Consider the following 12,059-nt stretch of genomic DNA (forward strand, 5'->3'; position numbering starts at 1 on the left):
ATAAAGAATCTGTTATTTATTTCTGTACAATAGGTTTAATTACACATATAAAATTTATATTATAATTTTTATCTACAAGATGTTCATTGAAGTTTTAACTTATGCTGAATTACTTAATTCGTGTAACATAAAAAGTATAATTAAAAATAAGAAGAAATGCAGCATTTAAATTTGGAATATACAACCATGATGTAATAAAAATAAGTTTTTCTTTTAATTTTCAATTACAAAAACTATAACAAAATATTTGATTTGAGTGTTTTTAGGACAGTAACATTTACAAATAAAATACCTTAATTAAAAAAAAAAACACTAAATGAAATTTTTTTATTCTTGGTTTTATCAAGCGATTTAAATTGTAGTACAAAATTACTCATTATTTAGACGTTATAAAATAATTTATTTACAATGTTGGCACATCTGCTGTTATACAAATAAATATAAGAATTCAACACATACTTTGATAAAATATATATAGATGTTTAAATAATAAATATAGCGCTCGTCCGTAAATATAAAAACAAATCTTAAAAGGCAATAATTCGTTTAATATTACGTAGTTTCTCTAAAGATTAACATTTTTCAATATTATAAAATGTCATTAAAATCTGTAAAGTAAATAATACTTCAATGAATTAATATAAAATTGAAACGCTATCACATAATTTCGTATCATAAAATAAATTGTCCTGAATAATTTATATCTTTATTTTTATATTTACGGGCGGGCGCTGTACGGATCAGATAAAGTAGACATTCGAGAGATATCTCTCCTCCCTTGAAATTAAAGCAAGCGGGAGAAATTTATTTTATTTATATTATATTTACAATTATTATAGTAATTTAATTATTTACAATAACATTCAGACACTGATAAATTGTGATCGCGCAGTAAAATATATTTACAGATTATAAAAGTACAATTATCATTTATGAAATTGAATAATTAAAATAATGAAATAAAAAAATATTTTATATCTGTGTTCCTACACGATTTTCCATCACACTAAAGGCATTTACGTAAGCAGTTTTTTAGTATAGATTTCTCATATAAATCTAAACTAAGTGCCTCCTTTTAACTGCCCTTAGTGTGACAGTTATTTTTTTTAATTAATTAAACATCTATAATATCACTTTCCCTGTCCTTTGTAGCTTTCGTGACAATTAATTTAAATGTGTTTTAGTTTATTTCCTAAACAGCTCCAAATTTCATTTGAGTAACAAAGGCACTTGTCTCCCGAGCAGAAGCAATAATGTCCAAACAAACATCTCCCTGTGATACCTCACAGAAGTGCCCTCCGCCACCGCATCTGCCGAAGTGATTGCTAAATGTAATTACTTTACACTATACATGTACGCAATAAACATAACAACACTAACAATCACATAATTGCTTTTTAAATTGAGATATAAGAAACGAATTTTCTGATCAAATTACACGTTGTTATTTACAAGCTTTTGATAGGCCTGTTGTTGGGATATTTTAGTTTTTAATTTTTAAGATTTATTATCTTAAGGTCTCAACGTTAGTTTAGGTAGTGGTGATGGGTTCTTAAATTGTGTTATGTACTTACTATTTTTACTAAACATATAGGACGATATGTGCGGACGTGCCGCGACGTACAGTCGCACGGCCATGCTACGCACGTGCGGCGGTCGCGTGGGCAACGTGGCCCGACACCGTAACGACAGGTAGCCGCGCGGTGTGGCGTAGTCCTCTGGGAACACATGCAGCGTGCGCCACGACGCACGCAACCCGTCCCCATCAGCCCCGGATACGTGGGTCACGCCTGTTATCAACGGATCCTAAACACATACAAGTTATTTTATCCTAATTCATGAAAAGAAAGAAGGTTTTTTTTCTAAAAATATTTGTTAGAAGCAAACATTAGTTAATGCATCTAAAACTTCAAGCAGTTATATTGTATTCAAATTCTTCAAAACTAATTTTTCGTTGAAAAATGTTATTAAGAATAACAATTTAAAATCTTGTTCATGAAATAAATACAAAATTAATGTTATTTTCAATTGTTAATGCAAACATTTTCGAAAGTTAAAATTACGGGAAAATACATGATGATATAAAGAAGAAGTAATTTTATTTTCTGTCCACATATACGAGTATGTATGTTTTAACCTCTCCAGACGTAAACTGTGGAAGTAACAACATCTATGACAGTACTGAAATTTCATCCCTTTTCCGCCGCAAAAACATAAAGGATAAGCTTGGAATTGCTTTTCTTATTTAATTTTAGGCGGGTCTTTGTCAACAAAGTACTAGTTTAGATTGGATAAGACTTTGAAACAAATACAAGGCTTAATTATATTTTGTATAAGATTTATCTTTTTAAAATACTACGTAATACAAATAATAAGATTATTAAATGATTTGAGATAATATGTATCGTTATGAAGTTGATTTTGTAATCTGTTTATAAAGAGCAAAGCAGTGGCTTCAAAACCGCATTTAAAAAAAAATAAACAATGATTCATTATTTTTATAAATCCCGATCTACTCTTTCTTGTTTATTTATTAATGTTTTGCTTTATATTTGTTAATTAGGTTGTGTGTTTTTTATTTCTACTTTCTATTGTTTTGTTTATTCCTTTTTGTCTAATTAGCGGGAGAGTTCTTTTCCTATTTCACCTTTGGCATTTATAATCGAAAACCTTAAACTGAAATAAAGGTATTAACCTACTTTAGCAAATGCTGTTTTCATGTTTGACGATCGATAGTTTTAGCCTAGTTCTAGATATTGATAGGTTTATATTATTCAGTCGTGAGTTCAGAGGCGGTCATTTATGTCAACCTTATAATAAATTTAGCTTTTGAATTCATGATTGAATATATATTTTAGAAGTTAGAAGCCATCATTAGGGTTAATAAAAAACAGTACGAGAGTAATATCACATCTAATTTTCCGCCTCATTTGAAAGTTTGGTAAAATAAAATTTAAGGCAAGCTATATTATAAAAAAAAGTAGCAACCTCCTGCGGCTCCGAGTCGACAAACCAGTCTATTTCTGCAGCCGGCAAGGAGTAGTCTGAGGTACAGTTGACGAGTGCCGTCTCCCCCACCTGCACCAGAGTTGGCAGCCCCGTGATCAAAGGGTCGTACTCCGGCAGCACTGGAAATAACAAACTGCGTCAGTTACATCACAACTCCATCAGAACATCTTCGACCTGGTTATTGAAATCGTTATGGTAGCCATCATTAAATTTATTCTCAAGTAAAAGATATTACGTCATATGGAACACAATTATTATATGTTTATTGCATGACTGACAAGAGAATAATGGTTATGGCTTGTATCCATTGTGGCCTATTATAGTGTCGTCTGATGTATGATGTGTACAGCACATATTGAGGTTGGAGTTGTTTGTTTTTAACTTATTTATTGTAATAGAATGTTACCGGCTAACGTCATGTTGGCAGAACGCTTGTCGACCGCGAAGCGCGGCCCTTCGCTAGAGACCTCGCAGGTGTATCGTGCTCCGCCCCGCTCCGGCCGCACCAACACCACGCACGCGCTCAGCGAACATGAGCTGTTGCTGATCGTCACCTCGCTGTTGTTGAATGCACGGCTCTCCAGCTGACACCAAAAATACAATGACTCATTTACATTGAGTTCCCACTGCCGAAACACGTGCATTAACATATAATTATTATTTTTGTAACCGTCAAACCACTTGATAAGTGTGAGTAACTCTTTATAAATCTGTATAAATAAAAAACGTATCATGTAACTCCTTAATATCAAGCTATCCAGTACGTGTATGTAGTGGTGGCTCACCTCTTGTGGGGTGTATCTGAATATCTCGTTGTTGTCTCTGTACCACTTGACGGAGTGCAGTGGCGGGTCTCGCGGCTGACGCGCGTAGTGACAGCGCAGCTCAGCCTCGCGCCGCGGGTCCGCCCACAGCGGCACCTCAAGCAGCGTGATCGTGTGTGGCACGCTGCGTGCTATACATACATACATCTCTATCAAGCTCGCTCAAGGTCAACGTCTGAATGTGCGAGTTACCGTAGCTTTCTAAGACCAAAACCACTGTTTAAAACATATTGTTATTTCTGGTTTGTCAAAAATATTGACAGGTATTTTGGTCTCAAAAACCAACGTTTAGCGATATAAATTGATCGCCGTTAATCTTCACTCTTAAAATACTTGCCGTTCTACATTTTGTTCAATTGGCAGTGGAAACACAATCTCAACAAAAATACATACGGTACTATGAAATAAGTAACACCTTAAATTACTTCTAATCTCTTTAGTTACATAATTGCAAAAGCGTCACAATTGCGTCAAGACCTCAACATACAGTTATCCTGTTATACTTTTGGCTATTCATTTTATTTAAGATTCAAGATAGAAAAACAAATTAGATGTTATTAAAAAAAACTGATCGAATTGTTTGATTTCATTCTTATTTCCGTATTTCTATAAATGCAATTAATCATTCCACGCAAGGAAATAATTTTATTACAAACGAATGAGGTTTCGTGCTGCCGCAGGACGGATCAATTTCAATATCGCACGAAACTATACAAAAAAGTTAATGTTTCTTTTGGTTATCGTAGCTAATGATATATTCCAACTATGTTTTTTACTTTCATATTTATTTATTTTTTTACACCTAACATAACTTAGGAGTTATTTACTTTAACATTGTCTTAAAGGTTATCAATATTAACGTTTAAAAAAAATGGTTGATTTGAACGAACAGTATACATACTGTATTAAAATAGCGCTCATCAACAAGAAGTTCTTTTATCTTGCAGATACAATTATTGTACTATGTATAATTGTATGTTACATATTTTGTTGGCAAACCTTAATAAATAAATACTCAAGCGAGTACATGGCGAGGTGCCCGTGGCATATACAAAACTTAATTTATTATTTACAAAAAGTCGACAGTGTTACATTTTATTTAAATAGTCGTATTTGCTTACTAACACAAAAGGGCAGAAGGAAAGGATATCGCTAAATCTCTTCCAGGAGATATTTGATTATTTGACTTGTACTCCAATCCGTGACTTTATTTACCTTTGCTCGCAGCTAATTCCTTGAAAGCCTTCGAGCAAAAGATCCTGTTGTAGTTTCTTAATACGATTTAAGTTCATGTAAATTAATGAAATAATTAAGGATAGTCGTTTCAGTTTAAAATAAAATATTTTCATGATTTTTTTAATTGAATGATTTTTAGTAGAAGTAATTAAAAGTTGTGAGCCAAATTATATATAGATAATAGTTTTTCCCTTTAATAGTAAAGTTAAAACAATTAAACATTTGTACGTTGTATTCCTGTAACTATATGACCTTTCCTCTATAAATGTGACACTCACCTCTGAATAAAGTAAAATATCACGTATAGGTCAAAAGTGATATGACATATTGATTCAGTTAACTAGTTATTTAACAAAGCAAATGCCATCCAATGTTATTTCATGAAGTAACTTAAATATTATTAAAATATTGCCATGTTAATTAACTAATTTTTAATAATATTTCTTTGACCTAAGTTAGAAAATCAAAAATTACAATTTCTATCATATTTCACAAACTTTGGTTTTCAAGAATGAAAAAACCGATTGTTTTTTTTTTAATTATTCATGAAATAGATAAAAAATAAACTAAACTGTTGATAGTGTTTTTTCTTCGTCGCGTTGATTTTGCATTGAAAATTCAGATATATCTAGAATATAATATTTATAAACCGGTAGATAATATAACATTATATTATCGCTCACACTTGTGGAATTCGTCATGCACATGACATGTCAAAAGTTATTATCACGTCCATACACTTTTCGATTAGCAAATCGTTCATCGGATGTTACTTTGTTTAGAGCACCCATTACAGTTACTGGTATAACTACTACCGCACTTTATAATATTTGGGTCATAAAGTTCATCTTTGTGTAATACGACCTTAAAGCGGTCGTTGTTAGTTCAACAATGTTTGTTCATAAAATAAAACTTTGCACCAACTTCAGCATTGTTCTTCCATGTTAAAATAGCTCAGTCAATGTTTGCCGCCGGTGCTCCGCGCGCTACCAAAATAATTAGACAAGTCATAAGTTTTAAATGAACTGTACATGGAACTTATTTCTGTATGAATGTTCAGCGACAAAGTTTTGTACGGACATGAAAATGAAAGGATAACATATATTAATTAGTACTACAATAAAAACATAACTCACGCTCGTAACCCAGAGGGGTAAGCAGAGACCACAGACCTGCCTGAGAATATTTCCTCTCCTATGGGTCCCATCTATATAATCGTATGCGTCAAAATCACTTTTCCTTCCAATCGTTTCTTTTTAAAAAGAGCATCGGATAGAAAGAAAACTAAAATTAGGCTTTAGCACACATGCACATCACACGAAACGCGGAATTATTTCCACTTCACGCCTGTCTTTTGACACGTTGATACTTTTTTGAGGTATAAATATCGTATCGTACTCAAGGATTAGATATTGCAGTTAATTCTTATATTAAGCTGTTAATATTCCCCAATAACGATATAGATATTTCTGTGTAAGCTTTAATATCGTATCATCAGTGTCAAAGGAGTTATACAGCTTTGTGAGTAAGCCCACTTCAGAAGTTTGTTGCTAAGTCGACGTAGCCTAAGAGACAAAGTTACAGGATCAATAGACAAAATTCATATAATAAGTAACAATAATTAAGATAACATTATAAAGCTATATTAGCGTAGATATTTGTTTTACGATCTCATTACCTTTTTACATCTTTCTACGAATTATTTTTCATGTTACGTAATGTCGGAAGCGATTGTTTTGCGATGCGAGGTCCCCGCTCCCCGGTGTATGTACATATTCATGAAACATTCTTAATTTACGGTCCCATAGAGGGCGCTCTACTTTCGGCATATGATTAGGTAACGATAAGTTTTAAGTGAAGCAAATATGGAACTCCCAGAGAATTCGCAATGCGGGCAAAACTTTGTCCTAACTAAATGAGAAAATCTCTCAACATGTTTAAGATTAATTTCGGGAATATTTTTATATGTTTTTTAGAACAAACTACGAATTAACTACCGAATAATGTACAATAACAGATGAAGAGTAAATGTCGAATCTCACTGCCGTTACACTCGTGTCATACATATTTTTATCTCTTTCATTATTGTTGACAATACAGAGACAAAATATATTAATGCAAATGTCAAATTCTATGCTAACAGTAAATAGTTCTTATGACGTTTGGGAAAATAGAAACCAATTAAAATAAGTAATATATGTACAAATTAAAACGTTTTATATTTCTTGTTTAGCCATTTTTTGTGTTAAAAATATTAATTGTTGTTACTATTTACAAGGATTAACTAAATCGGTATGATTTCGAAGTAATAAAAAAGTTACTTGTTATTTTTACAACTGTACGAAAATATGGTTTAAATCAATATGGTTTATGTGTTGCTCTTTATTCCATTACCTCATATTTGTAAAATAATAACAAAGCCAGTGCGTGCGGAATGATTAGAATCACATTAGACTGTATTCGATACTAGCAGGCAATCACACGCCAACACTGAAACAAGCATGAATAACAATTGAATAATATTTTCATGTAAAAACTTTCTTTTCTAACAGCCTCAACCATGAAACTTTTACCTTGACATGGAGAAATAATTAGGGAACCTACTTTTGAATTGCTTAATAACCATAACACAACGGCTACACTTTAGCTGTACCTATACAAAATCCTAAGGTATGGATGCGCAAAATGGAGATGTCGGGAGAAAAAAAAAATAATCATTGATAGAGTAACCGTAGGTTTCTGACACATAATCTCTGTATAAAACATATCTGCTTCCCAGTTTTTAAACAAAAAGAGATAAAAAAATATCACGGTGTTTTTGGAATGTTAGTATAGAAATATAGTTTAGTATGACTGCTGCTCTTTTTCTATAACAATTGCAATGAATAATTAACTATATATGTCCTATTCCTATGTTATTAAAAAATGTAATGTTAAATGGTTACTTAAGTTTAAAGACAAAAAAGATATATTTTTTTAACGTAGGTTAACCTTTGTTAGTTTAGTTATACCTTTTTTACAAACAAACCCTAGCATAATCATTTTACTTTTCCTTACCCTAATTATCTCTATTATAATACACATGAGAAATAAGACTCGTATAACTTATTTTTTTAACTTATCTGTAGGTATTTATATACAAAAACTAGTTATTATTAGTCAGTCATAATATTTGGTTTAGAGTTTATGAGTAAAATTGTCCCGGGCAGAGCTCGCTACAACGAGTGAAATGCGTGGGGGTGTGGAGGGGTCAGGAGGGGGGGGGGGGAGCAGGTCGCCAGCTCCTTGAATATTTATTAACCAGCTCCGATTCTTTAACTATTAACAAGTTCAAGCGTTAACAGAGTTAAGATTAAGTTTAAAAATACTGTTGTAATATTTATATTAATTTCAAGTAAAATGGATAAATGGATATATATGATAATAAAATAAAATTATTAAATAGAAAAATCTATTAACATAGAAGCTAAATTATTAAAGTATGTTAAAAGAAATAATACTGAAATGATAAAGTACTCACTTCAGGTTGTGGTCTATAATTCTACTGAAATATTTTTCCTTTTATCAATGAATTACTTTGATTTTAGACTCATACTTTCTTAACACGTATTGTCTCTTCCATTGATATCCACTTACGAGTATACTTTACTGTCAAGGAAATGTCTAATTTAACTTTTGAAGTCACAGTAAGCTGCAGTAAGTTCAGTTTATTGATTTTCAAGCATATAAAATGTTTTATTCATAGCGAATCTATGCAGCAGCTGTGGTTGCGCGAAGCTTGAACATTTTTATTTTTGAATTATTCGTTTACACGTGACATCGTGGTTAAGTGAAGGGAACGGTCGTTTAATATTATATTTGATAAAAATAACAGATAAAAGGTTAATAGATACTATATGTATAGGTAATATAAAGTCTAGGCTTGTTCTGAGGGATCTCTGGAGATGCCTCAGAACAGTTGTACAAGGATGGCCACCGAAGTGATATTAGTGAGCCAGGTCCTGGTCCAAAATCCTGTCTTCCCCCCCCCCTCCAAAAATGGCATGTTCTGAGAAGAAAACAGATGACAATGTGAACAAATATAGAGGTATTTTGTTTGCATGATAGGACATGAAGGAAATAATGTTTGTAACTGCGAATAGATCGGGAGGTGAAAAATCCTGTACGCTTACCCTACAATAAGTTGGCTAAGTACTGGAAGATGATGATTATTTTTTAATAGTATTCAATAAATAAATTACACAGAACATTAATATTATCCTAGAAATAGAACTAGAACAGAGTTAATTCAACGCATGAATAAATGTTACATTTTAATTGAGTTAAAACATGAAACTCATGTCGGAATCCAATTAGCAGAGGAAAAATACGAGAGGAAATTCTGCAGGTAAATGGAACAGAATAAGAACTAAACATTTCATATGAGCAATGTAATGATTTATACTTCGTTATGTCACCGGATGTTTCCGAAACTTGTCTTTTTTAAATTTTACTTACGTACGTATTAGAGTCGTATTCTTCTCCAACCACTTTGGTTTTTTTTAACTTCTTTTTTCTTTTTTGTTTATTTCGTCAACATAACCTTAAATTATTATTCTACACTTATTTTTCTTCTACCGTAATATTATTTATTTGACAACTTTAAAGTAATAACATACGCAAAATATCATTTAATAATCCGGCGAGTAGCCTTCAACAGTTTAATTTTAAAAATGTCGAGATAGGATACTACAGAATTTTCAGGTTAATCTCTCTAATTTAAATTAAAATAGTAGCTTCAAAGGGATAATTTCAAACCAATAAGAGCCAAAATTATCATCCCTAACTTTGGGAAGGATTAAACCTATGGGGGGAACGTGCGTATGAGCTATCACAATAACAAACATTAAGATAATGTTAATAACAATTGTAATCCACAAAATAACAAGAACGATATATGTACAGGGTGTTTAATAATGAGAACTCACAATAAACTTGTTCAATCTGTACCATCGTTGAATTGTGTTAAATGCAGCGGAAGACTGGCGTTATTTTCTCATTCATGACAACGTTACTAAAGAAAAAAAACTAAAACGGATCTCGTTGTAATTAGGTCTCCGTAGGTCACGAACATTAATGACTTTACGGGCGGGTTGTTTGCGTGTTGGTACAATTTTATTTTGTTAAAGTAACGCCTCACATAGAGGCATTTTATGATGACTTAAACTTTAAGTAACCTTTTAGTCACGCCCGTAGATGCAATGATAAGTCCACGGAGTGCTTGGTATGAAAGGAACTGTAGGACATGGAAAGATCCCCTATAAGATGAAATGACCAGATCAGAACAGCTTTGGCCAGCCCCTTGCAAAAACCACATACCGCAGGATACATGATGGCAGGGATCACTCTGACAAAGCTGCAACGGAATAGAAGAGGAACAGTCCTTTAGTATTTTTTTAGTATAAGTAGGTACACTTTAATGACTAAGTCTGGAATTGATTTATAATAAATAGCTGTAGCTTCTTCAATAATTGATGTAACATTCCATTTAAAAATATTGCTAATTATGTCATAAAAAATAATATTTTTTTCCTCAGAATGTGCTGCTTTATTTTTTACAACGTATTTTTTTAAGTTGTAAAAACACATTCGTGTATTCTTTAATTCACCGATATTACTCTTTTCAAATGAGATTAATATTTTTTATTACAGCCGTCACGTTATGATACTAAACCTAAATTGCTACAGATAAAAAACATATCTTGTGGTAACTTTGTCTGTTAGTCTTGCCGAAAAAAATAAAAAACATGAAAATTTATTTATTTATTAACATTATATGCGTTTCTCTTCAACCAATAGTATTATATTATGTAGAGATCTAAGCTCATTCTTTAAATAAATAAATGTAGGAGACTGAACAAGAGCCGAGCTCATCTAGGATTAGGAAGAATTAGACGAACCGGTAACCTTTTTATTTTCTGGAAATATTTCATGTCGCCTAGAGGGCATAGTTTTTTTTCCTATTTGTTAAAACCCTTATATTTCGATACAAATATTAACAACATTATTATTCTCTTAGTATCTTAAATACAATCGCTTTTATTTTTACCTAATTAAATATTAAAAATATATTTACTGATTGATAAAGTTTTGGACAGATGGATGGAAATAACCAGGGCTTTTATAAAAGCTCCTTAATGTGATTAATGAATTTTATGAAGGTGATTTAAATCGCTTTTATGTTGACCGGTTTTAAAGTTATTAAGCTTTTATTATAATTACTATTTCAATAATGGAGTAGTTTGTTTTCATCGACTATAAATTATTATTTTCTAAAAGGTTTAATTTGACATCTTGCGCGTAAAGGTGATGTTTACATAATAGTACTTATTTGTTATCATAAACTCACCAACAAACATGACCAGTAGCAGCAACACGACCATTTTCATTACATCAACTTCACAATCACACAAAAGCCATAGTAATCATTTATTAAACATCAAAATCACATTTTATGCGAACATTTCACATTTTAAACTATTTCAACTGTAATCTCCTTCATTATTTCGCATTTAAGACACATAACTTACATACAAACCGAACCGAACGTATTTTACGAGTACGTGATCGGAGCGAGTGCGTAGAGATACATACGTGCGCTTTCGACGACCGCCGGTTGCGAACTGAGCGCGAATGTCAAAGTGATAAGATAACTAGGGGTGCGCGCGACTTTGCTCGACGCACCGCTGAATATAGTGCGACTAACTAATCTGGCCCGGTGAGATGTGCACTTATCGTGGTTAGTTTTTGTCAGAAATAATTGTAGACCCCAGCAACAACATCGTCTGTTGCATGAATAGGCCGGCTCGACTCGTGCAATACGAGATCACGTACGACTGCCGGAGGCCTATTATAATCCTCTCTCCAGTCCAGTCGTTTTCTTTGTATTTGACGGAGAAGAGGACGCATAGGAAGGAGAAACATTCACGTGTGCGTTCACTCCTTCATTGA

At 32.4% G+C, this 12,059-nt stretch overlaps 1 protein-coding gene across 1 annotated transcript; it reads right to left on the minus strand.

Annotated features, from left to right (window-relative positions):
* Positions 1 to 664: 664 nt before the first annotated feature.
* On the minus strand, positions 665 to 11,713 carry LOC106121103 (uncharacterized). The gene is made up of 6 exons (XM_013316604.1): positions 11,458 to 11,713; positions 3,795 to 3,964; positions 3,416 to 3,593; positions 2,989 to 3,128; positions 1,575 to 1,806; positions 665 to 1,310 (listed from the first exon to the last, which is right to left on the minus strand). Exons 1-6 carry the CDS (start codon positions 11,495 to 11,497, stop codon positions 1,210 to 1,212), a joined length of 861 nt encoding a protein of 286 aa, XP_013172058.1. The 5' UTR covers positions 11,498 to 11,713; the 3' UTR covers positions 665 to 1,209.
* Positions 11,714 to 12,059: the final 346 nt, after the last annotated feature.

Source organism: Papilio xuthus, unplaced genomic scaffold (genome assembly GCF_000836235.2).
Source record: "Papilio xuthus unplaced genomic scaffold, Pxut_1.1 DF826945.1, whole genome shotgun sequence".
Taxonomy (NCBI): domain Eukaryota; kingdom Metazoa; phylum Arthropoda; class Insecta; order Lepidoptera; family Papilionidae; genus Papilio; species Papilio xuthus.